Source organism: Propithecus coquereli, unplaced genomic scaffold (assembly GCF_000956105.1).
Source record: "Propithecus coquereli isolate 6110/MARCELLA unplaced genomic scaffold, Pcoq_1.0 Scaffold252, whole genome shotgun sequence".
Classification (NCBI taxonomy): Eukaryota; Metazoa; Chordata; class Mammalia; order Primates; family Indriidae; genus Propithecus; species Propithecus coquereli.
In genome coordinates, this window is record NW_012148086.1 from 4,822,984 (window position 1) to 4,849,014 (window position 26,031).

The window sequence follows — 26,031 nt, forward strand, 5'->3', positions numbered from 1 at the left end:
TTCTTGTCTGTCCCCTGATTAAGGGTGTTTATACTCTTACTAAAACTAGATCTTGTTTTAGGGAGGTTGTGGCTTATAAGTGATTAATTTTGCAATTTGCCTCCATGGAAAAAACTCATGCTTTAAATTAAAAAAAAAATTATGGGTAGTAACAATAGATCTGCCTTACCAATCGAATTATATGATTTGGGTGTTTTACACCTCTACCTGGTGAAATTAACGGCATAATTTAGTTCTATAGCTATGTCATTTTATATGTGTATAAAATGAAAAATTATACATTATTTGAAATCACCCTCATATATGGGGTAGAAAGGATCTTTCCATAACTTGTTTCTGAGCTCCTCTTCTGTTTTCCTCCGTGAGGACTCTCTGCAAGGCTACAATCACACACTGGCACCGTGTTAAGCAAGCTTTACATTCTTTCAGATGACTCTGATATCAGCATTTCTTTATGGAATTTTGCACTTTTACGAAGCACTGTTCCTTTTATTTTTGTGGGATACATCTAGAGCCATGGCATCGGTCGTGGCAGGGGAATAAGGAAAAGCTAGTCGAAAAACCATTTATGCCGAAGTTACCTATCTATATATAATTTCTGAGATACCACACTCCTTCTGTATATGGGTGGAGTAGACACTAATTAATCTGATTAATAGATTAATTAGATATTTATGTAAATTGTAAAGCTCTCAGGTGCAAGCTCCATCTCGTGAATAGCTTTCTCCCTTTCCAATGTATGCTGAATAAGTACTAAAAAGAGAGCTGAATGCTTGAATTAATGAGTATTTACATATGTATAACACCAAATTCTAAAGATGAAAGATGCCCCTCTATTAGAGATGCTGTCCAAAGAGAATAAGGGTATGGTGCAATGATTTGCATAATCCTTATGTTCTGATTTCATAAATAAATAATAGCCACCTTGGAATCTATTTTCAGATACTGAAATGTGTACTGAATTTTACATATTCCTCAAATTCTATATAACTTACACATTTCATCCCATCTTGGTACATATTCCTTTTGGACAACAGTATAAGGCTAAATTTCTAGAACGTACAGTCCCTGATTGACAACAGATACACAGCAGCAAGAGGAGCTGGTGTTGTCAATAATTCCTGCTAGAAGAATGTTTTATTTTAGAGTGCAGGGCACACAAATAATGCACTGTCCAGACACAAACTGGTATAATGAGCCACAAGGCATGGCTTCATATGAAATTCACTTTGTCTTACTTTTCTCACATTTCCCCCTTGTTTTAATATATTGAAAACAACAACGTGACATTTAAATAGTGGGGTCTTTGTAGCTCTTCCTTTCCCAGTGAAGAAAAACACTTTCATTTATGACATATTTCAGACAACATGGATAACAAGGTTAGAAAAATAGCAAATGGCCATTATGATTGGGTTTATTTCAAATGCAATCAAGAGGTTAGGCTGTCTTTGGAGCCTGCAACTGTTTTTCTGACAACACTGTTTTCTGAGATATGTTTTTACTGAATGCTAAAGGAAACTGGATATTTATTTTGACACAAATCAGCGTGCCTTTGGGGTGTCATGTTCCTGCCCCCGAGGATTGCTACGGATGAAGGAGAAGTACCATATTGCCCTTGGCCCCTAACAAGCACCATCACTCTCTGCAGCTTCTTATTTAATGTGGACCCTGTGGACAATCAGATGTGAAGGAACTTGAACACCATGATCCAGAAAAGAAAAAAGCACGAAGAAAACCAATATCAACATTAAAACAAAAAAACAGGTTTGTCTGCAAAGCAAGTAATACCTGGCTTTAACAAAAGTCATGAGATCATCTATACATTTTTTTTTCCTTTGTGAAGGAGAACTGTCGCTAGACTAAACAAAACAAAACAGTACAGAACTCAGGTATTCAAACCAACGTAATATGTCCTTCTTCCCTTTCTCCTGTTTTCGTCACCGCATTCTATACACGCAGTGGGGGTTGAAGCCTCGTCCTTCACACTACATTAGTCAAGAAGTTTTCCTTCTTGGACATGCACACAAGGCTGTGCTTCTCGTGCGGTGTGTATCACTAGGGGTGCTCCCCTCCTAGACTCCTCTGAACTCAGCTTGAGCCCACACTGCCCACATCACTGGGATGTACTGCGGTGCATCAGCGGCAGGTGTTTTTCTTGCAGTTGTTAATTGTTGGAAGTGTCGTATTTGCACCATATGTCTAGGCTAGTTCCAGCTGAGGGGACTGATGCCACATGTGATTCAGGAGTTGAATGTATAAAAATTTCAGTTTGCCACTGCTGTCCTTTGGGTGGAGAGTATGCACAGGGAAAAGTGGAGAGGGAGGAAAACAAAGACTTGATCAGCTCTGGATTTGGTTGTTGGAAATTATAAAAAATGGTGGCTCTGCTCAGAAGACATGGGCGTATAAAAGCTTGGAATGCTTAATGCTCAGATTTCCCCCTTAAATAATAGAAATGGAAGTAAACATTTATTACCATTTGGTCAAGTGTAGCGTAACTTGCATTCATATTTCATTGTTAATAATGGAGGTATGTGGAGATATACACAGACCTTTAGACAGCTGCTTTTTTTTTAATATTGCATACAGGCTAGCAGTTCATTGAAAACAGAAGAGAGAAGCCTGAAGGTTAGATCTTAGAAGAAGGCAGTTCTTCATGCACAGCTTTTGTCAATCCTGATTTGGTTTGAAAATAAAAATCATGGAATACCAAAATCAAAGGAGAGTTGATTAAGGGAAAGGGAAGGTTGGACCATCCGAGGAAGGGTGATGTCACTGGCCAGGAAAATGCCAGGCGAGGTTCCATGTCCTCACTCAAGTCCAAAGGTGCTGGTTTCTTCTACTGCTGTTAACAGCTTTTCATACAACATGGAGTATGAGGGATATGGTGGAAGATCTAGTCGGTTGAAGCATGTGTGTGCCCTGAATGGGGGAGAAGAGATTGGCAAGAGTGTTAGCTTCAGTGATACAACTGGTTCTGGACATATCTGTGAGTTAGTCTGAAGCTGGGAATCAAACAGGAATCAAAAGTGAGCAGCACATGACTTAGGACCCCCATCAAACATTGCAAACTAAGAGCCATAGCCTTCCAGAATGAGTAGACCAGTTGGAAGAATGGAATGACTAGAAATGGGTGGTTGGCCTTTGTAAGCAAAACTGCACTACCCTAGAACTACCCTAGCAAACTGATGATAAATGCTATGGTATCAGCCTGATTTTGTACTTGAGATATGAACTTTGATGTGGTTAGCAAAGGAGGCAGAATATAATTAGAGTTAAAGGATTATATTCCTAAGTCTTCTAGTCTGGCTCTGATTTCTGAGCCTCTGTGAACCATGTGTATCTGTTTAGAGGAGCCCAGATGTCCTGGACTTCTGAGACCCGGTTCTCCATTCAAGTCAGATGCTCCCTGGAGACAAGTCTGACCCCCCTACCCCAGTCGAACAAGCATAGCTAAAGCTGAAGGGCTGCATTTCCAAGGAAAGCTGCCCTTGAGACAGGCCTCCCTAGAGCCTGGAGTGTCGTCCTCAAGCCACTGCTCTGGGTTCTGCCCTACTCGTCATGTGCTTCCTCTTGCAGACCCACGCTTGCCAGCATCTGCCTTCCACCAGGAATGTCTTCCCTGCCATGCTGCTCACACCCAGGTGGGCCCCAGCAGGGAGCACAAGAAGGCTGGCACACACAGATTCCATCCTAGGGAGCCTCAGATCACCTGACTAGCGGCTTTCTGACAGTTCTTTATTTTTATGGAAACTTTTGTTGATGGCAAGTCCTGTACCAAAGTAGGGAGGAAGGTGGATGGGTGCAGCTGAAAGTTCATTTCATGCCTTTTCCTTCCTGGAAGGAGTGGTGTGTTGAAATGGTGTTTTGAGACACCAACCAGCATAGAAAAGGATGCTCTCAAATCAAATCAAATCAAATCAAATCACAAAACAAACACACAAAGAAACAAAACTAAACTCCCTTCATTAGCATTTTATGTAGGATATTAAACTCTTATTTTACTTAAAATACCCCTACAGGACTTGTGTATTATTTATACCCTTGTTTTGTTCTTTTTTTTTTTTTTTTTGAGACAGAGTCTTACTCTGTTGCCCGGGCTAGAGTGCCGTGGCGTCAGCCTAGCTCACAGCAACCTCAAACTCCTGGGCTCAAGCAATCCTACTGCCTCAGCCTCCCAAGTAGCTGGGACTACAGACATGCGCCACTGTGCCCGGCTATATACCCTTGTTTTGAATTCTATAAATCAGAGTACCAGATCACTGCATAGGCTGATGCGGCACTGAGGTGATGGGGGGAAATTACTTTGGGGGTGAGGAAGATGGAAGAGGGGAGAGGGAAGGTGAAGTTTCCTGTACAGGGAGAATCTTGGGAGGCTGCTGGTGTTTTTGTCTAGCAACAGCCCTTGCATTGCCCTCGGGGAACCATCCTTAACCCCACCTCCTTCTCCCGTCCCCTCCCCTCTCAAGCTCCAAGGGTGGGCACAGGACAGTAGGGTGTCTGGTCTTAGACCTTAAAGATCTAACTGGGAAGAAATATAAAAATAGACAGAGATTAGCAGAGTTCTTACATTATTATCTAAGATTCAAAGAGGCCTATATTTACTTTAAAAGCAAATAATTGAAACATTCTACCTAAACATGAGTATTGGTTTGAGTGAAAGGGAACTCAGCAAATTGAGTAGGACGATGATTAAAATGACTCCTCTCTATGTTTAGAAAGATTGAAACTAGAACATACACTGGGCGGTGGCTAATCAAGTTAAGTGGGGCAGAAAAATCCCAAGTGAGCTTTTGAAACGATCTGAATTAGCCAGGAGCAAGGTAAGGGCAGACATCATCTTGGTTTTCTTCCTCTGGTCATTTTAACTGGCACTCATAAGTGGAAATATCACAGAAAAAAATTTTCATGTTTACAAATTAGTTGGAACCAAATTAATTCTGTAAAAGATAATTTCTGGGCATAACCAGAAAGAATTATCAAATAGCACCTAGTCTGAACACCTACAATTTCTTTCCTAGTTGCTTTTATTGCATTTATCTACAGCAGTGGTTGACTCCCTTAGGTAAATTCTAGTTTGTCACTGGAGTGAATGAACACAACCGAATCATGACGTGATCGGCATTCCTAAGTGTTTGCCACCCTCCAGGTGTGGTTCTGACAGCACAGAGCACCTGCTCACCTCGTTTCCTGGGCACCAAACCCGGCACTGCCAGGTGGTGTGGGGCGGCCCAGCAAGCTCAAAACAGGGCCTGGAAGATTCTATTCTGACCTCAGTCTAGCCACTTACCAGCTTTATGACCCTGGGAAAGTCAATTAATCTTTCTGAGCCTCAGTTTTCTCACTTGTAAAATGGGGATAATAATACATGCGGTGTGCACCTCAGAGGGCTGTTGGGAGGATCAACGCTAGAACACACCAAGTGCCTTACGTAACCTGTGACTCACCGTTTACACAATAAGATTCTCTTACTGATGCAACCATGATTGCAGTAATGATTTTAGGAACCATGTCATACTTGTGGCGACTTAAGTCTGGCCGTTTCCATGTGACCTACTGGCAAATGAGCCACTCTCATCTCGTACTTGTGTAACGGATGTTTCGAAACTCCGCAGGGGATCTTTTCAACCATGCCAGGTTCCACTCTGCTGGTGTCAATCTAGTGTTCCAGCATTTGGAGAGAATTTTGGATTTGGATTGTGCCAATTGTGTACCCTTCTAAATTGTGTCATCTAAACAGTTGATCTCCCTTTTTTTCAAGTTCTTGAATAAAATGTTAGCCAATCCAATGCCAGAGAAAGAGTCACTCCTCTCCACTACAGACCACTTTAAGGTCGGTACAAAACAAACAAAAGAGGAGGCCAGTTGTGAAGCCAGTTAAATCAGTCATGTCTTCCCTTTGCGCCAGTTTTCTTCCACCGCCTAACTACAGCCTCATTCCCTTCAGATGGGCCTTGCTCTCTTCCCTGCCGAATCTACTCTTTTTCAAGTTTGTCAATAACCTCTTGATCCCCAAACTGGAAGCCCATGCTCTACCCCCAGCTGCTAGAGCTCTTGAAAGCATTTGACAGCTCTTGCTCTGGGACATCTCCCTCCCTTGGCTTCCTTTGGTTTCTCAGTGGCTGCCATATTCTCTCCCGAGCTCCCTGAAGGCTCCCTTGAGCCTCCTCTGTAGGTCCTTATCTTCTACAGAACAGGGTTTCTCACCTTCGCACTGTTGGCACTTTGAACTTGATAATGCTTGGTTGCGGGGGCTGCCCTGTACATTGTGAGATGTTTAGCAGCATCCTTGGCCTCTACCCACTAGACACCAGCAGCACCACTTCCCCACAACCAAAATGTCTCTAGACATTGCTAAATGTCCCCTTCCCCACCCCAACCTTGAAAACCATGGTTAGTGAGTAAACCAACTGCCACCTTAACAAGGCCTCCAGCTCCACCCTGGGCCTGGGCTCCATTTACATCTGCAGTGAAACATGTTCATATCAGAATTTTCTTTGCAACTTTTAGGCCAGTGAGTTGCCCATGACCCATAGCTCTGATATCCTTGGCCCCTGCCCCTATTGTGAACTGCTATGGTTTCCTCCTCTCCTATACTTTACCTCCACACTGCCCTGGGCCACGTCTACTCTGACTCATTCTCCATGCTTCTCTTTTCTTCCACACCCTTCCTCTGTCCCTTCTTGAGCCCTTGTTCAAAGTGAGGAAACTCTACCACTGCCTTAAGCTCTTTCCAGATGCAGCTCCTGTCCTTGCTCCCGTCTGCAGCCCTCAGGGCTGAAGACCACCCACGGTTCCATGTGCTGCCACGTGGATGAGCATTCTTCTCACTGCCCCCGTCCATTCCAGATCATGACTTTGCAGTCCTTGATTAAAAATTTATGTTCCTTTGAATTTCATGCCACTTAGATAATTTTCGAAACCTATAGGTTTTGCCTGGCATTTCATTTTAATGAAATAGGATAGACTGAAAATAGATTGTATTGCAGGTAATAAGGGTAAAGTGTTGTTCTGAACGACTTGTGTTTCAGATACACATACACACACACACACACACACACACACACACACATACACACGCAAATGAGCACATATGTGTGTCCTGGATTGTGATGCAAATGGTATTTCTTTCTGTGGGCTGTGGTTTAAAAACCTCCTTCTGACCCTGTGAACTTCTAGCTAATTGCATTTATTAAAATCACTGGCACTGGCTTAAATCTTCCTTTCCATTTCTAGTCCTCTCTGCAGACTGTGTAGCAGCTACATCCACATGGACAACTGGGTTCACACGCGAGGTGCCGGTTCCTTGACCGAGCAGTCTCCAGGGACTGTCCCACCTCCCATATACTTCGGCAGTGGTGGTAGATGAAGTTTCTTCACTAGGCACTATCAAATTATATCCCAGAAATTTTAGGAACCCTCAAAGTCTTTTTTCATAATCCTCACACATCTTTTAGAAGGCAAGGACTTGGACTGACATAAGGTTTTTTTTAGCGTGGGCTATGGCCAGGTTTTGCTGTGACACTATTTGGCACTCTCACGTGGGAAGTCTTTCCTTTCTGCGGAGGGAAGATCTGAGCAACGAGTAGCTCCTCAGGGCATTGGCCATGTGCACCGTGGCTCACAGTCCCTGGGAAGCCAGGGTCACCCGAGCCTGCTTGGTGCTCCTGCCAGCTCAGGGCTGCCTGCCACCTGCCGGGGCCTGGCCAGGTCTTCCTGAACTACAGTTCTTAGGAGTCAGAGGTTATTTCTTTCTCTCACACGTAGACAGCACTTGTTGGGTTCTTGCATCTTTAGACACTGTGCAAGGGAGACCAGTCAGGGGTTATAATCCAGGGGGTCATGTTCACTGTCCTCTCACAGGTGTTTGCTTCTTGGGCCCTCCTGTCCTGGGATGAGGTCCCTGCTGCCCCCAGGGGCTTGCAGAGCAGTGGGCTTTTTAAGGGTGCCTTGGCCCAGATATGAAGAACCTATTCCTAGGTCCAATGTCTGCCGTATAAGCTCTCTGTGTGGGTTAACAGCATTAATGTGTATTTCAAAGCTTCCAAAGCAAATATGTAAATTACACTCACTCTCTGACCCCAGATGACGAAAGCAATGATTCTCATTGCCTAAAGAATCAAGCAGAGACTCCCCAGCGGGGTCTCTGTGGTCCACCAAACTATCTTTCTCAGTCGGATCCCCTGTGATACCGCCCCGGACACACCCTCCGGCCGGCTCGGCGCTCCTTCCTGGACACGTGCTGGCCGCTTCCCACTCCCGGGCTGCGCTCCTGCTGCTGCTTCAGCCTGGAAATCTCCCTCTTCCTATCCGTTGCCTCCCAACGCTCACCTAAATTTCAGTTTCTCTGGGGCGTCTTCTCTGAGCAACTCAGTCGGGATTAACTCTCTGTTCCATATCCTCACAGCACGTTGCTCTTAACCGCTGGTGCTATAATTAGTCACTATCAGGCTGCTCCCCCTAGACTGTGGCTCCTACGGGCAGGTAGGGGCAGGTGCGCGCTGTCTGGGTTGGCTACCAGCGAGTGATGACTCACTGCATTTCTCCAAAAGAAAAGCAGACTGTTTCCAAATAACTTTATTCTTGAAATCTATCATTAAACTAGACTAATGGAAACTCTGCCTTTTTAGTCTTATTTTCTTGCCAGACGTAATTCACTAGGTTCGGCTTTTGGAGGGAACAGGCAAAGGAGACAGATCCTTTGAGCTGAGGGTCTGCTGAGCTGAGTGAAGCTGGGGCTGGTGCCTGCACCAGGGCTTTCAGCTGCTGTCAACCAGCGGGGAAGGCCCACCAATGCTCACCGACACTGGGCGACTGTCTGCAGGACACTGTGAAGCCCAGGGGGGCTACATGAAAGCTGTAGTCCAGTAAATCCTTCCACAGTGCAGATTTAGCAAAGGTATTTGCATGACCACTTAGAAATAGGGCTGAATGAAATGCAAATCTTCCTTTATAATTAGAATACATCGCATTAGAAGATAATAGGGATCAATCTTTTCTTCTGCTTGTTGAAGCGTATTTATTACTATAGTGCCTACCCAGAAGTGTCTCTGTAGTGCTCCTTATTTCACAGATCAGGAACCTGCCACCCAGCGTGGCACAGAAAGGACCTAGGAAGTATTGAGGTTAAACTCACAGCCCGGGGAATTTATTCTGCAAAATTGCTTGGAGCCCTGGTGTCTCTTTTTCCACATTTATCCCACAATAATCTCTCAATAGCTCACTATCTAGAAGTCACTGTAGAGACCCACAGATATACGTGGTCTCATCTTCACGTTTTAAAACTTGGTAGTGGAAATATGGCACACGTATAAGTATAGCATAGGCATCAAGTGGTACGCTGCAGAGGTACAGCGCACTCGGCCTGGAGGGGTTACTTTGGGCTTCCAGCATCTTCACACCAATATCTTTGCCTCCCTCCTCCCCTGTGTTAGACATTTCTCTTTAAATTAAGTTGGGCTATGTACAGATTGCAAAGCTTCCCACGTCTGACACATGGACCAAGATGTTACAGCCCAAGTACCATCGATCATTAAAACCTCACTAAGAATATGACATACAGTCTCAGTCCAAGTCACAGAGACACTTCACCTATACCTTTCACTAGTAATTCAAATATCAGTACATTGGATGATGGGAAAGAATCCCAACCCAAAGGATGGTCACCCCAACTCAAAGAGCAAAGTATACTTTGCCCCCTTCAGCAGGTTTCCCAAAGGTTGGCAGGAGCTCTGTACCTGGGGAGGGATGTGATCTTCCCCCATTTCTCTATGCAGAAACGCCGGAGCCCATTGCTCCCTCGGAGGGCCGCGAAGCCTTCGTAGGGCACGCTGGATGTCCCCGTGACAAACTGAAGCAATCTCAGTCTCTGCTCGTTATTGAAGCGTTCCACCGCGGCCCAGAACCAGCGGATCACAAGGTGCCCGTCGTGGTAGCCTGAGTGGAGCACGGGTGGGAGGAAGAGAGGATGTGGAGGAGGGGGGGTGATGGAGGGGAGAGAGATCACACACACATAAGGATGGTACGAGCTGAACAGCTGCTTTTGGTCTGCTGGTTTCTCTAATGACGGCCTTTAGATAGGACTAAAAAATTTGTGTCACTAAAGCAATCAGATTTAGAAAATAGTCATTTGGTAAAAGCACTTTATGTTCTGAGGGATGTTCTCAGAGATGGCTGCTTTCTCTTTACACAACTGGGACTCCACTTGACATATCCCTGCCTCACATAAATGCCAACAAGGAACAGCAAGGCTTGTTAGAGACGCAGCCCTCTATGAATACAGTATTTCATCATGTTTGCTTAGCTCTGATGTCTTAGCTCTTGGCAGCCACATACCATGGGCGAGTCTAAGCCTTAAGAAGGGCTGGAAGGAAGCAGCAGGCGTGGTGCACAGGAGCTGCCCTGGGCTGAGACACGCTGGGCCCACGGGAGAAGCACTGGGTCCCTCTCACCATAAGTTGGGGAGACCAAGCTTGGATCAATCAGTTAAGGTCAAAGAGTCACCACTGACTGCAAATGCAAGAGGTACTAAAAGATGGGCGAAATCCACGTGGGCTGGGGCAGAAACAAAGAAAGCTGCACGAAGGAAGGGGAGGGTAAGTTCAGCATGCAAAGGGTTTGTGTAAGTGGAGGGAAGGAGGAGGACATTTCTGGAAGGAAAAATAAAGAATAACAAGAATGAGGAAAAAATATGCAGGGAACGGTAAGCCACCGGCATCAAGGGGGTGTCTGGTGAAGATGGAAAGGAAAATTGCTGGGGGTGTCAGGGGCCTGAACAGCCAGGCAGAGACATTTTGACTTGACACGTTAGGTTGGTGATTTTCTGTTGGACCAGAGGGCCTGGAGGTCCCACAGGGCTTCTCAGGACTGAGTGTGTTGGGGAGACAAGGAAAGCTGGGGTGGCGCCCCAAGCTCCCGCTCTCTGATGTCCTGATTGGGGTTTCTCTGCAATATTATGCATGAAGGAAGAGTTTTAAGGCTAAAAAACCTTTGGGGAAAAAGTCTCTTCTCTAAGCAATAAGGAGCTTGTTTTGGGGGTAGGGAAGTGGCCCAATGAAAATAATTTTCCAGAAGACGAGTTTGGCAGCTGGCAAGGTGAGTAGTTAGCAGGGGTTAGAAATTGGATTAGCAGAGAGCACAGGTGGAACTGTGTGGTGACAACCCAGGATGGTGGCAACGAGGGATCCAATTCCATAGCAAGGGAGAGACACACCCCTGGCAGCCCAGGGGCTGGTCCCTGTATGGAGTGTCCTCTGTAAGCCTCTGCACCGAGCCAGGCCAGAGACTCTGCCAGTGGGGCTGACTGTCACCTGAAGGAAAGCTCAACTTGGAAGTTGAGAAAGGCAGCTACAAGTACCTGCTTTGTATTGAAGTAAGGCCAAATTTTTTGTAATCTTCAAAAAGTGATGAGTTATATATACATACAATGGAATATTGTTCAGCTATAAAAAGGAATGAAATACTGAAACACATTACACCATGGGTGAACCTCAAAACAGTATGCTAGGTCAAAGAAGTCAGACACAAAAGACGACGTTCTGTATGACTCTATTTATATGACACATCCGGCATAGGTCAACCCACAGAGACGGGATGCAGACTGGTGGTTGCCAGAGGCTGGGGGAAGGGGAGAATGGGGGCGAGAGCAGCTGCTTAATGGGCATAGGGTCTCCTTTTGGGGTGATGAGAGTATTTTGGAACTAGCGAGAGGTAATGGTTACACAACATTGTCAAGGTACTAAATGCTACTGAATAGTTCTCTTTAAAACGGTCAATTTTATGTTACATCAATTTCACCTCAACAACAAAATTTTTTAAAAAGCGATGGGTTGTATTTGCGACAGCTGTGTCATCACAACGCCCGCCAGCTCACCTCCCCGGTACTCGGTGTTGTTCCGCCAGTCGTTCAGGTCGATTTCTGCAGTGCCAGCTATGACCAGCTCCAGCTCCCTGGCATCGAACACGGACACCAGCCTTGAGTCTACCACCTGAAATAGAGATAGAGGTCCAAAAAAGTTCCTTTTTTCAACATGGAATCATTTTTAAGTTCAAAATTATTGCTATGGTCTGAATGTTTATGTCCCCTCCATCCCCCAAATTTATATGTTGAAATCTTCACTTCTTAGGTGATGGCTTTGGGAGGTCGGGCCTTTGGGAGGTGATTATGTCTTGAGGGCCTCATCCTTATGGGACCAGTCCTTTTATTAAAGAGGCCCAAGAGAGACCTCATCCCTTCCACTGTGTGAGGATACAGTGAGAAGGCGCCAACCAGAAGGTGGCCCTCACCAGATGTCAAATCTACTGGTGCTTTGATCTCGGACTTGAAATTTCTGCTGCTTTTAAGCTACCCAGTTTATGGTATTTTGTTTGCAGCCCAAACAGACTAAGATAACCATCAACTTAAACATTTTAAAACACAATCTTTCATGAGCTGGGAACAGAAAAAAGATCCTATGCTTTTTGCTACCTCTGATGTTCCCTCCTGGAATGATTTTGTAAACAAACCTGACTTGACTTTCTGAACTCGAATTTAAGTTTCCAAGTAACATTGCATTTTAAAGGCAAAAAGTCCAGATCGCTCTGAAGTGACTTAATAGCTATTAGTAATATCATTTCGCTTAAACTGTATTCTCTCTTTCACAGTTATGACTCATTTCCTAAAGTTGAGCATTCTATATTAAAACAATTGTATTTTCTTTTTTTTTTTCCACTCATATCTTTTGGGTAGATAAAAACAATTGTATTTTCCTTCCCTTCTCAAACCACAGTCCTAAGATTAAGAGTCTCATGCTCTGAAGACTGAGCTAGCCAGGCATGAATTTGTATTTTCCCTGCCTTCTCCCCTCACTTCCTTCCTTCCTCCTTCAGAGATCTGGGAGGCCCCATTTTGCCAGGGCCCTGTATTCTGGCTTTACATCTCATGCCGAATGACCAGGCACAACTGAGCACCTGAGACGGTACCTCCTTTCATCAAATCAGGGGTGGACAAGACTGTGGCCAACACTGTTCTCCATTCTGGCGGGGAAAGGAAACCTTCCAAGACCCAAGACCCGAAAAAAGATTTATAGTCTCTTGTTTCTAAACTGGAAAAGTTTAAGGACATCATTTTTACGCACAGGAAGTCTAGCAGCTGCCTGTCTTCTCGACATACTACTCAGCATGGATCACGTGGCACAAAGTGATGCTATAACAAAATAGTGATGCTGTAAAGAGTGGACAAGACACCCCCACTGCCTTTACTTCCCTTATTTTTGTTTCACGGAGTGAAAGGAAACACCACCTGCACATGTGTTGACAAGAGATGCTGGGTGTTTTCACATTGGACACACCAGGGGCCCGCCAACACCAGTTTTTTGAGAGCATTTTTCACCTACAACAAGAGTTGGGTTTCCCAGGCAACTCTGACCCCTTGGCCATCCACCCCATTGGGTCCTCGCTGCACCCTGCTGAGTAGTACTTGCTGAGCCCTTTGCCTGCCTTGGTTCTTCCACTCTGCTCTCACTACCTGAGATGCTGGTCCCCCGGGGAGCCTCCAGGAGCAGAAGCCCTGTGATGAAGCCCCCAGGCCTTCCTCAAGCCGCCGGGGCCTCACCTCGTAGAAGCCGCGCACCAGGGCCTCTGTCTGCTGCACCACGCCGCGCTCCACTCGCCACTTCACCATCCTCTCTATGTACTCCTTCTTGTTCTTCTCTGTCACCTGCGTGTTGGCTCCTCCGGACTTCAACTCCCTTTCCGTGACCTTGTAGGAAACAAAGATCGTGATGCTGTCAGTTCAGCTCATCCCCCAGAGAGACGTACTGATTTTAGGGGAGTGATTGTTTGCAAAAGCCCTCTTTACACAGTGCTATTCAGTAGTATTACCTCCTCGGTTCTTTTTCCTTTCCTAAAGGTCACTAAAAAGGCTCTGGGTGTTCTAAGCAGATTCATAAGCACCTTGAAAGGGCTACATTTTTTGTTTTATGAGGAGGAAACAATTATCCTTAACTCAAGAGACATACTAGAAATAAAATGAAAATGTCCCAGGTCGTCCCTGATGGTGAGGCTGAATGTTGCAACAGTACAGTCATGTATTTGATGTCCCCAAACCTCAATTAGAGCAAATTCTTAGTGGCTGCCAGCTTCCTTCCCACAGCTGACCAGGAGAGGCAAAATGGCAGAGGGTAGGAAGATGGTTTTCACCCCCAGGTGTAAGAGTGGCTGAAGGGTGACACCCTGGGCAGCAGAAACATGCTGAAGCACACAGAGAAGGACACTGCCACTTAGTATGGCCAGGCACATTTGTTAGGGCAAGCTTGAGTCATCAGGAAAAGTTATGATCTGTGTACTATCTTTTCAAAGGCAAAAAGGTAGATAACACATCAGGCATTTTTATCAAAATGTGTTAGTGTTTGAAGGGGGCAATCTCAGTTATCTGAAATTCACTTAAGGGTTCAGCTTAATGCTGTAAGACAAATGAGGCATCACTGTACTTAGTTACTGGTTTAAAAATATATATAGATACATATTTGGCACTTGTAGACACAGGGACCTAAACAAAACAGTTCATGAGTCGTCTGATGGTTACTTTTTCTTCCATCACTGGGTGATCAGTGTTAATTATAAAATATTGGCCAATTACAAAATACTAGTTGCAATCCAATACCCATATTTCTTGGAACCTCTGATCTTTAGCTGCCCAGTTAAAGACTTTATTTCCCAACCTCCCTACAGCTAGGTGAGGCATATAACTAAATTCCGGTCAATGGGATGTAAGCAGAAGTGTTGTATGACACTTTCAGGAGGCCTCCTTGAAGAGAAGGGCTGTGTGTTCCTTTGTCCTGATGCTTTGAGCAGTCATGATGGTTGGGGCACCAGAAGGAGCTGGAAGGAGCTTGGTCCCAGAGGATTCCATCAAATAGAGCTCCCAAACCAGCCTTGGATTGCCCGCCTCCAGATTTTTATGTGAGAAAAAAAATAAACTTCTATTAACTTCAGCAGGGTCATTTTGGGCTTCTTCACTAGAAGCTGAACCTAATTCTAACTAATATATCTAAGGAAAAAGCTCACAGCATAGAAAAAGCATCTATCTGCTCTCCACTGCTAATAACTTGACAAAAGAGGGCTGCAGTTCAATCTTCTAAAACCAAAGTCGTTGTTCTTGGTGACCTCCTTTTGAAGAGAAACAGGATAAACTTTAAACAGATACACATTGACCCTTGAACAACACAGATTTGAACTGTGTGGGTCCACTTATATGCAGATTTTTTCCAACAAATACATTAGAAAATTTTTTTGGAGATTTGCAGTGATTTGAAAAAAACTCAGATAAATTGCATAGCCTAGAAATATTAAATAAATTAAGAAAAGGTATGTCATAATGCATAAAATATATGTAGATACTAGTCCACTTCATCATTCATTACCATAAAATACACACAAATCTATTATAAAAAGTTAAAATTTATCAAAACTTACGCACATAAACACCTAGAGACCATACATGGCGCCATTCCCAGTTGAGAGAAATGCGAACAAACATAAAGGTGCAGTATTAAGCCATAATTCCATAAAATTAACTGTAGTACATACTGTACTATTGGAATAATTTTGTAGCCACCTCCTGTTGCTATTGCAGAGAGCTCAAGTGTTGCGAGTATCTGCTTAAAATGCTGTGTGACGCTCCCTCCTCATGTCCATGTGAGCAGGTCGTCTCTCCAGTAAATGGCGTGTCGCGGTACAAAGTGATCTCTCTTGGTTCCCATATATTTTTCATCGTGTTTAATGCAATACCATAAACCTTTAATAAAACCGTGGGACCCACATGAAGTGCCACTAGTGAGGCTGGAAGTACTCCCAAGAAGCAAAGTCATGACATTACAAGAAAAAATTGAATTGCTTGATTTGTACCTAAGATCGAGGTCTGCAGCTGCGGCTGCCCACCATTTCAAGATAAATGAATCCAGCATAAGGACCATTGTAAAAAAAAGAAAGGAAATTTGTGAGGCCATCACTGCAGCTATGCCAGCAGGTGCAGAAACCTGGTATTTTTTGGTGAAATATCTTTTTATCTCACGTAGAAAATGCAGCTTTTATGTGGGTGAAGGATTGTTATAAGAAAGGCATACCTATAGACTCGATTCTTGAAAAAGCGAAGTCATTATATGAAATTTAAAGCAAAAGGAAGGTGAAGGATCTAAAGTTGGAGAATTTAAAGCCAGAAAAGGATGGTTTGATAATTTTAGAAGAGGTTCGGCTTTAAAAAATGTCAAGATAACAGGAAAAGCAGCTTCTGCCGACAAGTTCCCAGATACTATCACTGAGGAGACAAACTATCTGCCTGGACAAGTTTTTAATGCAGAAGGAAATGCCCTATTCTGGAAAACAAAATGCCACAAAGGACATTGATTAGTAAGGAAGAGAAGCAAGCACCAGAATTTAAGGCAGGAAAGGATAGGCTAACTCTACTGCTTTGCGCAAATGCATTCAGGTTCGTGATCAGGACTGCCCTTATCTATAAAGCCTTGAAAGGAAAAAATAAACACCAGCTGCCAGTCTTTTGGTTGAACAACAGGAAAGCCTGGACAACGAGAACCCCTTTTCTGCATTGGTTCCATTGATGCTTTGTCCCTGAAGTCAGGAAGCACCTTGCCAGTAAGGGATTGCCTTTTGAAGTTCTTTCGACAATGGAATATACCCCTGGCCACCCAGAAACCCATGAGTTCAACACTGAAGGTGTCAAAGTGATCTACTTCCCGCCAAACACAAAGTCTCTAATTCAGCCTCTAGATCAGGGGGTCTTAAGGACCTGTAAGGGTTGTTACACTCGGCACTCTATGGAAAGGACTGTCGACTCTACGGAGAACCCCAACAGAGAGAACGTCATGGAGGTCTGGGAGGATTACATGGTTGAAGATGCCATTGTTGTTATAGAAAAAGCGCAAAAGCCACCTAGCCTGAAAGAATAAATTCCTGCTGGAGAAAATGTCCAGCTGTTGTGCATGATGACTTCCCAGGGTTTATGACAGAGCCAGTCAGGGAAATCATGAAGAAGATGGTGGATACGGCAAAAAAGGTGGGGGGTGAAGGGTTTCAAGATACAGATCTTGGGGAAATTCAAGAGCCGACAGACACCACACAAGAGGAATCAGCTGAAGACGACTTGATGGGAATGAGTGCTTCCGAACCAGCGCCAGACGAGGAAGGAGATGTGGAAGCCGCAGTGCCAGAAAACCAATCGACATTAGACAGTCGGGCAGAAGGGTCCGATTGTTCAAGACCGCTTTTGACTTCTTTTGTAATGTGGACCCTTCTATGATATGGGCAGTGAAACGAAAGCAAATGGTGGAAGAAGGACTGGCAGCATGTAGAAACATATTTTAGAGAAATGAAGGAGCAGAGAAGTCAGACGGAAATTATGAAGTATTTCCCTAAAGTTACACCGAGTGTGCCCGCCTCTCCTGCCTCCCCTTCACCCATCCACCTCTTCCTCCTCTGCCACCCCTGAGACAGCAAGACCAACCCTCCTCTTCCTCCTCAGCCTACTCAGTATGAAGATGAGGGTGAAGCCTTTATGATGATTCACTTCCACGTAATGAATTATAAACATATTTTCTCTTCCTTATGATTTTCTTAATAACATTTTCTTCTCTCCAGCTTACTTTACGGTAAACATGCAGCACATAATACATACAACATACAAAATATGTGTTAATCGACTGCTGATGTTATCAGTAAGGCTTCTGGCCAATAGTAGGATATTAGTAGTTAAGTTTTTGGAAAATCAAAAGTTATTCACAGATTTTTGACTGCCTTTAACCCCTACGTTGTTTAAGGCTCAAACTGCACATTATTCTAGATCGACAGCACATACTTATTTTTATCACTGGGCGCATTTAAACTTCTGAGTTGTTCAGTTCCTAGTTCCTACACTTTACACACATAAGGATTGTTCTTTTGTATCCTCAATATTATTTTTTTCTCTAATGTTATACATTCAGTTATTTGTTGTTGACTTTATTTTCTTGAATAGATAATATGTGTCTGTGGAATAAAATTCAAGTGGCATAAAAGGCCATGAAATGAAAATAAGTTTCTCTCCCACCTCATCTCCCAGCCATGCATTCTCCCTATCTGCAGAAAGTCACCTCTACTCCTGTTCCAGGGAGAGTCTATGCCTATCCTAGGGAATATGTATATATCATCTCTTTCCCCCTCCCCCAAACAGTAGTATGCTGTATACACTGTTCTTCACTATCCTTTTTTTCTCTTAAAAATAAATCTTAGAAACTGCTTCATACCAATTTAGACCTGCCTTTTTTTTTTTTCTTCTTCTTCTTTTTTAAGACAGGGCCTTGTTCTGTTGCCCAGGCTGGAATGCAGTGGCCTGATCATAGCTCACTATAGCCTCGAATGCCTGGGCTCAAGTGATCCTCCCTCCTCAGCCTCCCAAGTAGCTGGGATGGTAGGCACACACCACCACACCTGGCTCATTCATTTTTTATTTTTTTTGGTAGATATGGGGTGTGGGGGGGGTCTCGCTATGTTGCCCAGGCTGATTATTCTTTGTTGTTGTTAGTGTATCCTTTTTATTGTTTATGATTTATATGTAAATTGATGGGCTGGGATGTTTCATACTTTTTAATAGCTACATGTGATTTCACTATTCCATTGTGTAAATATATCATTTATTTAATCAGTGCTCTACTACTGGACCTTAGATTGCTTCAGATATTTTGCAGTTATCAACAACACTGCAATGAAGATCCTAACACATTTCATTTTGATTAGGTGTAAATATATCTGTAGGACAAATTCCTAGACATGGATACTGAGTCCAAGGTATGTGATTTGAAATATGGATAGATATCACCAAAATGCCGTTCATGGAGAGTGAACTGAACTTCTACCTACAATGCACAGGAGGGCCTGTTTCTCACCATTTCCAAATTATGATACTACTACATTTTCTGATTCTTGACACTCTAATGAGAGAAAATGGTATTTCACTGTAGCTTTAATTTACATTTTTAAAAATTGTGAATGAGGTTGAGTATCTCCTCATAGTTCTTTTTCTGGAACTATCTATTTATATTCCTTGACAATTTTCTATTGGGTTGTTTGATCATTTCTTATTGATCTCTGGGTCTCTTCTGATATTAAAGAAAATAGCCTTTGTGTTATGTATTAAATATTATGTCACTTTCACTTTATTTTTGGTGTATTTTGCTCTGCAGCATTTAAAAAATAATTTTATCTATGTCAATCTTTTCTTTTGTGACTTTGAGAGTTTGTGCCATATCTACAGCAGCATTCCTTACTGCGAGATTAAAAATAAAAATTGTTTCTTTCTTTTTTCTTTTTATATTCAGTTTTCTGATCCAGCTGGAATTTATTTCAGTGTAATGAGTTAGGTTAGGGATCTAACTTAAAATTTTTTAAGATGCCTATGCAGTTGTTTTCACACAATTTGTTAAATAATTGTGTATATTTTACAAATTTACTCTCTACAATAGGCAAATATGAAACATGGGCTAAAAGTAGTCGTGCATGGGGAATAATGTATTTTACCTGTTCATTTAGAACATGGCAGGACAGTTAAATGGGTAGCATATTCTTGAACATGTTTAAATGTGCTCTCTGTGGTTGTAGGAAGAGATATTTTTTCTCAAATATGTAAGACAGCATTCTTCAGAGGCATGTTTATACAAAGGAAATACAACAGAATAGAGACATTTTCCAGGAACTATCCAAGATTCTTGACTGAGATGTGGATGCTGTATGGTCTGTAGCATTCAGCGGGTGACTCTCACCCCACGGACTCAGCACACTGTCTGTCTTCATGCAAAGTGCTTATGAAGTGTTCCAACAAGTCTCACGACAACCCTGTTACAAATTACCATGTGTCCTGGGCTTTCGGCTCTCTAGTAAACGATGTTCTCAAAACCTTGATGCTTAAATCTGCTCAGGCTGTGGTTATTTTCTGTTAAATCTGTAATCCATTTGTTCAGAAGACTCAATGTTATATAAATGCTAGTAGAAAAGCTTTATCTTACTAACTAGTATTGAGATATGAGAATTTTGGAGGAGTAGATATCTAGACGTGATGAAAAGAATTATTTTTGTAGTTGCACAGATAACAGAAATACCTTACATATGTATGCCATACTTTACAAAAATGCTGTCTGATCCCATATCACATTTGATTTTCAATAAATTTTGTAAAATAGATCCGTGTCATAACAAGAAAAAGAAGGAAGAAGACGTGGGCTGATTTATTAAAGGAAGTAGTTCCCAAAGAATTATATTTTGAATGAATGAGATTCTTTATTCTCTAGTTCAAAAACAAAATCCCATTATCATATGCTCTAGCAATCCCACTTTTGGCTATATATCCGAAAGAACTGAAAGCAGGGACTTGAACAGATATTTGTACATTTGTGTTCATAGCAGCAGTTTTCACAATAGCCAAAAGGTGGAAGAAATCCAAGTGTCATCAACAGATGAATGGATGGATGAATAAACAAAATTGGCATATGCATATAACGGGATATTATTCAGCCTTAAAAGGGAAGGAAATTCTGACACAGGCTACAACATGGATGAACCTTGAGGACATTATACTAAGTGAAATAAGCCAGACATAAAAAGACAAATATTGTATGATTACACTTATATGAAGTGTCTAGAGCAGTCAAATTCATAGTAACAGAAAGTAGAATGGTGGTTGCTAGAAGCTGGGGGGCGGGAGAAATGGAGAGTATTGTTTAGTGGATAGAGTTTCAGTTTTGCAAGATGAAAAAGTTCTGGAGATTGGATGCCCAACAATGTGAATATACTTAACATACTGAAGTGTACACTTAAAAATAATTACAGTGATAAGTTTTATGTTATCTATGTTTTCCACAATAAAAAATAAAATCCCTTTCCCAAGACCCACATCACACAAACCTGTCCAAAAACCTCTTCGTTAACGGTGAAAGTGAGGTCCAGGATATCCGTGATATTGTTGTCCTTCATCCACTGCAAGCTCTGGTGGAATTCCTCGTCCAAATATTCCAGGTCACTCAAGTCACAGGGCCTGGGCAAATTCAAAGGGAGAAAGGCAAACAGAATTACCGAACAAATGGCTGCCCGGACGTTATTCCAAACGTAGTTACGCCGCTCCTCGCTAAAACACCGAAGGCTCATTCTAACAATTAGACACTTTTGAATATACTGATGAATCAGTTTATTCATTAATTTTAGTTCATTCAATAATTTTCCTTTGGAAAAAAATGTTAAAATGTTTACAATAATAAACAAAATAATTATTGACTCATGGACTCTTTCCTTGGCAATTAAAGTATCACTTTAAAACAACTAAGTGATAAACAGACCAATTCTACTTAATAGTGTAATGAAATGTTTGGAATATTATAATTTTTTTTTGAGACAGAGTCTTGCTATTAATATGTTGCCCAGGCTGGTCTCAAACTCCTGGGCTCAAGTGATCCTCTCGCTTCAGCCTCCCAAGTAGTTGGGATTACAGGCATGGAGTACTGTGTCTGGCCTGTAATATTATTATAATTTTTACACAAACTGATTCATATCCATTATATGACATTTTGATAACAGAGTCTTCCCCTACATCAACATAAAATCCCCAAATATACTAAAAGGTGTATGTGATATCTAAGCACTCAGAACCACCATAAACCTAACAGGAATGGTTAAGGCAAAAAAGGGACAAAAGGGTCAGAGGCACCAGAGAGGCCAGTTCCCTTGTCCTGCAGACAGGGCTGGGGTGGGACCACAGTCTGCAAAGCACTTACAGTCTCAGCAGCGCTTTGTAAAAGGGCCTCGTGAAGAAAGCGTCGAGGAGGTACTGGTGGATCAGAGCCAGGCCTAGGATACGACCACTAAACCTGAACCTGCAACACAGGCAAGGCAGAGAAATTTAAGGGTAAGCTGGAATTTACATTACAAAACATTTCAGTTTGCATTTATATTGAATGTGTTTCCTTATAGTATTCGTCTTAAGCTGCTTGAGGAATTTGCCCATGGATGGTGCAGGGGAGGCAGTTGTGTTTGCAGACGGTGGGGAAGAGTCACACGGACTCACAATGTGGTAAGAAGAGAAGCTTACTATTTACTATTTAACATTGCCAGCCACACACACACACACACACAGAGCAAGGTCACTGCTAGGAAGAACTGGTCATGTAGACCCGGCCACCTCCAGATGTAAGGGCCTTTGCTGATTTAAGTCCTTGTCAAGGCAATTAGCTCCCTGAAATTCTTGCTGGCGACTTGCTTAGCTAAATGCCAGGCTGCCTGGAACTGGATCCCATCGTTGTCCTGCTCCTAAAACAGCCTCTTGCCTGCTGCTCCGGCACCCTGTGGTTTCCCCAGCACGTGGGCGTTGCCCATCTCTGGCACCTATGTTCCTAACTGGAGTCTCCCATCTAACTAGGTTTTCATCTAATCACATACTTAGTTGTGACTTTTCTAAGATCCTCCTGTTGCAATTTCCAACTAACCTGTCTCTAATGCCTTTTATGAGGCTCTTTTTAGACTGAAAGGATTTCCTATTCTGTAACTGCTATAAGAATGTTAAAATGAATAGATTATCTGATTCTACAGAATGAGTGTAATGATATTTATTTTTTATTACAAAAATTTTTTTTGAGATAGAGTCTTGCTCTGTCGTCCGGGTTAGAGTGCAGGTGGCTCACAGTAACCTCAAACTCCTGGGCTCAAGCCATCCTCCTGCCTCAGCCTCCTAAGTAGCTGGGACTACAGGTGCTCACTACCATGCCCAGTTAATTTTTCTATTTTTTGTAGAGATGGGGTCTCGCTCTTGCTCAGGCTGGTCTCGAACTCCTGACCTCAAGTGATCCCCCTGCCTCAGTCTCCTGAAGTGCTAGGATTACAGGCGTGAGCCACTGTGCCCAGCCAGAATAAGCGTAATTATAAATAACAACACTTCAAATTGCCACGTTTGAAGGAGTTGGCTCTTTTTGCCTGAAATAACATGCTACTGTTATTGACTGCGAAGAGACTAGAGACAAACAGAACCTCAGCGGATGTGCGGTGGGGCATTGCCGATGGAGAGGCTCGTGGGACAGTCACACATCTTTGGGTCCTTGAGGCCTGGGTGCCCCACCAGTGCTTCATCCCACAGTGCTCCTTCCTGAACACCCCGATAACTGACCGGTCCCCACGACGGCAGCCACAGGCCTGTGTATGAAAACATGGTTCTCTTCTACCCCAACACTGGCTGACCCACTCTAACCAGACTCCAAGGCACTGTGGCTGATGCTTCTAACATGACGGTGGAGCTGTGGCCATCCAGGCGGGGACGACTGGGGTGATCTGAACCAGGAACGGAGCCAATGCTAACACAGAGCTGCCTGGCCAAGTGCCCACCTCACTTAGGGAGCCCCTGAGGGTCCCGTAAAGAGAAGTGGTAATCCCGGCAGGGAGTGCGTACATGCAGATATGCAATAGAGGGAAACATTAAATAGAATACTATTTTCAGTTTAATGTTAAAAACTGAATATCTCAATGAATTGAAAGTTTTCCAGAAAAATAAAAATTATTCAGATGTATTCAGGAAGAAGTAGAAAACTTAAATTGACCAATAATCATAGCGTAAACGAGAAAACCTCGAGGATAAAGAACTATCTCCAAAATTGATGCTGGGACTGGAGAGAGAGATACATGTATTTGACAGACATGTTCTTTCAAACTCTTGAGGGACAGAAAATCCATCTGCTATTTAAGCAGTTCCAGAAATCAGAAATAGGGTGGAAAACTTCTTAATTTATCCTTATCAGCTACCATAACCACAAAGTGGAACATGGAAAAGATAACACAAGAAAGAAAACCAAAGATGTTTCACTCGTACATAGAAAAGTCCTGAATAAAACACAGAATTGCACTTAGCAGTTTATTCCCAGAACAATGCAAAATGATTAAGGAGGTTTAATTTGAGGAAACTAAGGATAGTTTGGTATTGTGAATTCTTTTATTAAAATTAATTATGTGGTCAAAAGACAAAACCAAAAATCACATAACCTTTTGGGTTTTTTGGTTAGAAGCTGAAAAGTTACTTGAAACTATCTACCACCAATTTCTGGAGAAAAAATTTGTTGTAGTAAACCAGGAACAGAAGAATGCTCCCTTAATGTAATAAAGAACATCTATCTCAGCAATATGATTAATTTTTTTTTTGTGACAAGGTCTTGCTCTGTCACCCAGGCTGGAGAGCACGATCATAGCTCACTGCAACCTTGAACTCCTGGGCTCAAGGAATCCTCCTGCCTCAGCCTCCTGATTAGCTGGGACTACAGCCACCACATCTAGAAAATTTTTAAATTTTTTCGCAGAGACAACATCTTGCTATGTTGCCCAGGCTGGTCTCGAACTCCTGGTCTCAAGTGATTCTCCCATCTCAGCCCCCCGAAGTGCTGGGATTACAGGCATGAGCCACCGCACCAGGCCTCAGCGATAAATATATTTAACAGTAAAAATACAGAAGGATGCTGGTTATCACCACTCTTCACAATATTCTATCAGTTCTGGTCACTGAAGTTAATTACAAATGAAAAATTGGAAACAGATTAGAAATAACTTTTATCAAATGCCTATTGGACCAAAGCCTGTTATTCACAGCATCCCGCTGACCCTTGCAACACTCTGTTTTATGGTCATGGCCATCTCCATTTCACAGGTTAAAAATTGAGGGTCAATAATCAGCTCCAGGCAAGTCCCAGGGGGGTGACATGCCCCATCTCTTACCCTGGAAAGCAAGGGAGAGGCTGCTGGTCTGGTCTCGGCCAGGCTGCCTGGTGTGTGACCTGTGCAAGGGCTTAATCTCCCCAGTCTTCGTTTCCTCTTCTGGAAAACTTCACCCTTTCAATGTTACCTATTATTAACATTATTAGTAGTTGCATTTTATGGTGGCTATCAACACCTCCTGTGCTAATCAGAAATATTTTGGTTCAAGTAACCTTTAACTAGCTTACGCCAAAGGGGGAATTCATTATGATGGCATGGGGGTGTCTCAAGGCACCGGCGTCAGGAATGCAGGTGGGCCTCAGGAACACAAGGAGCGCGAGTGGCGTCACCCTCCTGCACCCAGTCTCTCCCCTGGGCTCCTCTCTGCACCCTTCTCCTCTCTCAACACCCGCCATGGTTTCATCCTGGAGTTCCAGCACCAGAGTGACCAACTTGACTCTCCCTGACCTAGGTCCAAATTTTCAGCACCATTCACGGAGCGTTCTCACTCAGGTTGGGTCAATGATGAGTGACCAGGGAGGAAATCTCAGTCTGGTGTCTTGCTTGGTGCTTTGCAGCTAGGACCACTGTTGCTTGCCGCCCAACCAGGGCTGGGATCAGATGGCGTGCAGGAGAGGGGTCTTTCCTAGCACTGTAGTGCAGACCACCAACGGAGAATTGTTTATTTGCTTTGAATAGGGTAGACCGTAAGATGGAATTTCTAAAGGCAAAATTACACTGGTTTCATTGGCTGACGTGGGCAAAGAATAGGCCCTAGGTATTTTTTCATAACTGTGCAAGTAAGCTATGATAATGTGGTTTGTCCTTATATAGACACAGACAAGATGGCTCTTAGCCAGCCTGGTATATACAGTAAAATATATTCCAGAGCAATGAACTAGGATCTGGGATGTGTTTGTATAAAGCACAACACAGAGACTATACAATTCAAATACAAAACAATAGCTTAAAAAGCACAGATGGGAATGAAAAGGCCCGTATCATTGATGAACTGCTGTAGGGTAAAATTCCACGAATGAGAAATCACCTAGTAATTGTGTGTCTCCGGGAAGTTGACTGCATTTGTTGCTAGCACAGGTTGAAAATGTGTAGGGGTCTGACGCAGAAAGAACACACTTTTCTTTAGTTGTTGGATCTAAAATTAGTGTGTCCACATACATAGTAAGGAGACAGCTGAAGAAACTATCCAGATAATTGGAGCAAAAAAGTGTTACATTTTGATCTAAGTCACTTGGCACAAATAAAGAAATCTGAGGATAAATTAAAGTAAGA

General features: G+C 43.1%; 1 protein-coding gene across 2 annotated transcripts in view; it reads right to left on the reverse strand.

Annotated features, from left to right (window-relative positions):
* Positions 1–1,399: 1,399 nt before the first annotated feature.
* Positions 1,400–26,031, reverse strand: part of HECW1 (HECT, C2 and WW domain containing E3 ubiquitin protein ligase 1) — a 413,177-nt gene continuing 388,545 nt past the window's right edge. For both annotated transcript variants that reach the window (XM_012646903.1, XM_012646902.1), the window contains 6 exons: positions 21,789–21,887; positions 20,926–21,055; positions 13,592–13,738; positions 11,873–11,987; positions 9,738–9,936; positions 1,400–2,922 (listed from right to left, as the gene is read on the reverse strand). In XM_012646903.1, the coding sequence (XP_012502357.1) occupies positions 2,811–2,922; positions 9,738–9,936; positions 11,873–11,987; positions 13,592–13,738; positions 20,926–21,055; positions 21,789–21,887 (802 nt within the window). In that variant the 3' untranslated portion in view covers positions 1,400–2,810. The remainder of the gene's footprint in view (positions 2,923–9,737; positions 9,937–11,872; positions 11,988–13,591; positions 13,739–20,925; positions 21,056–21,788; positions 21,888–26,031) is intronic.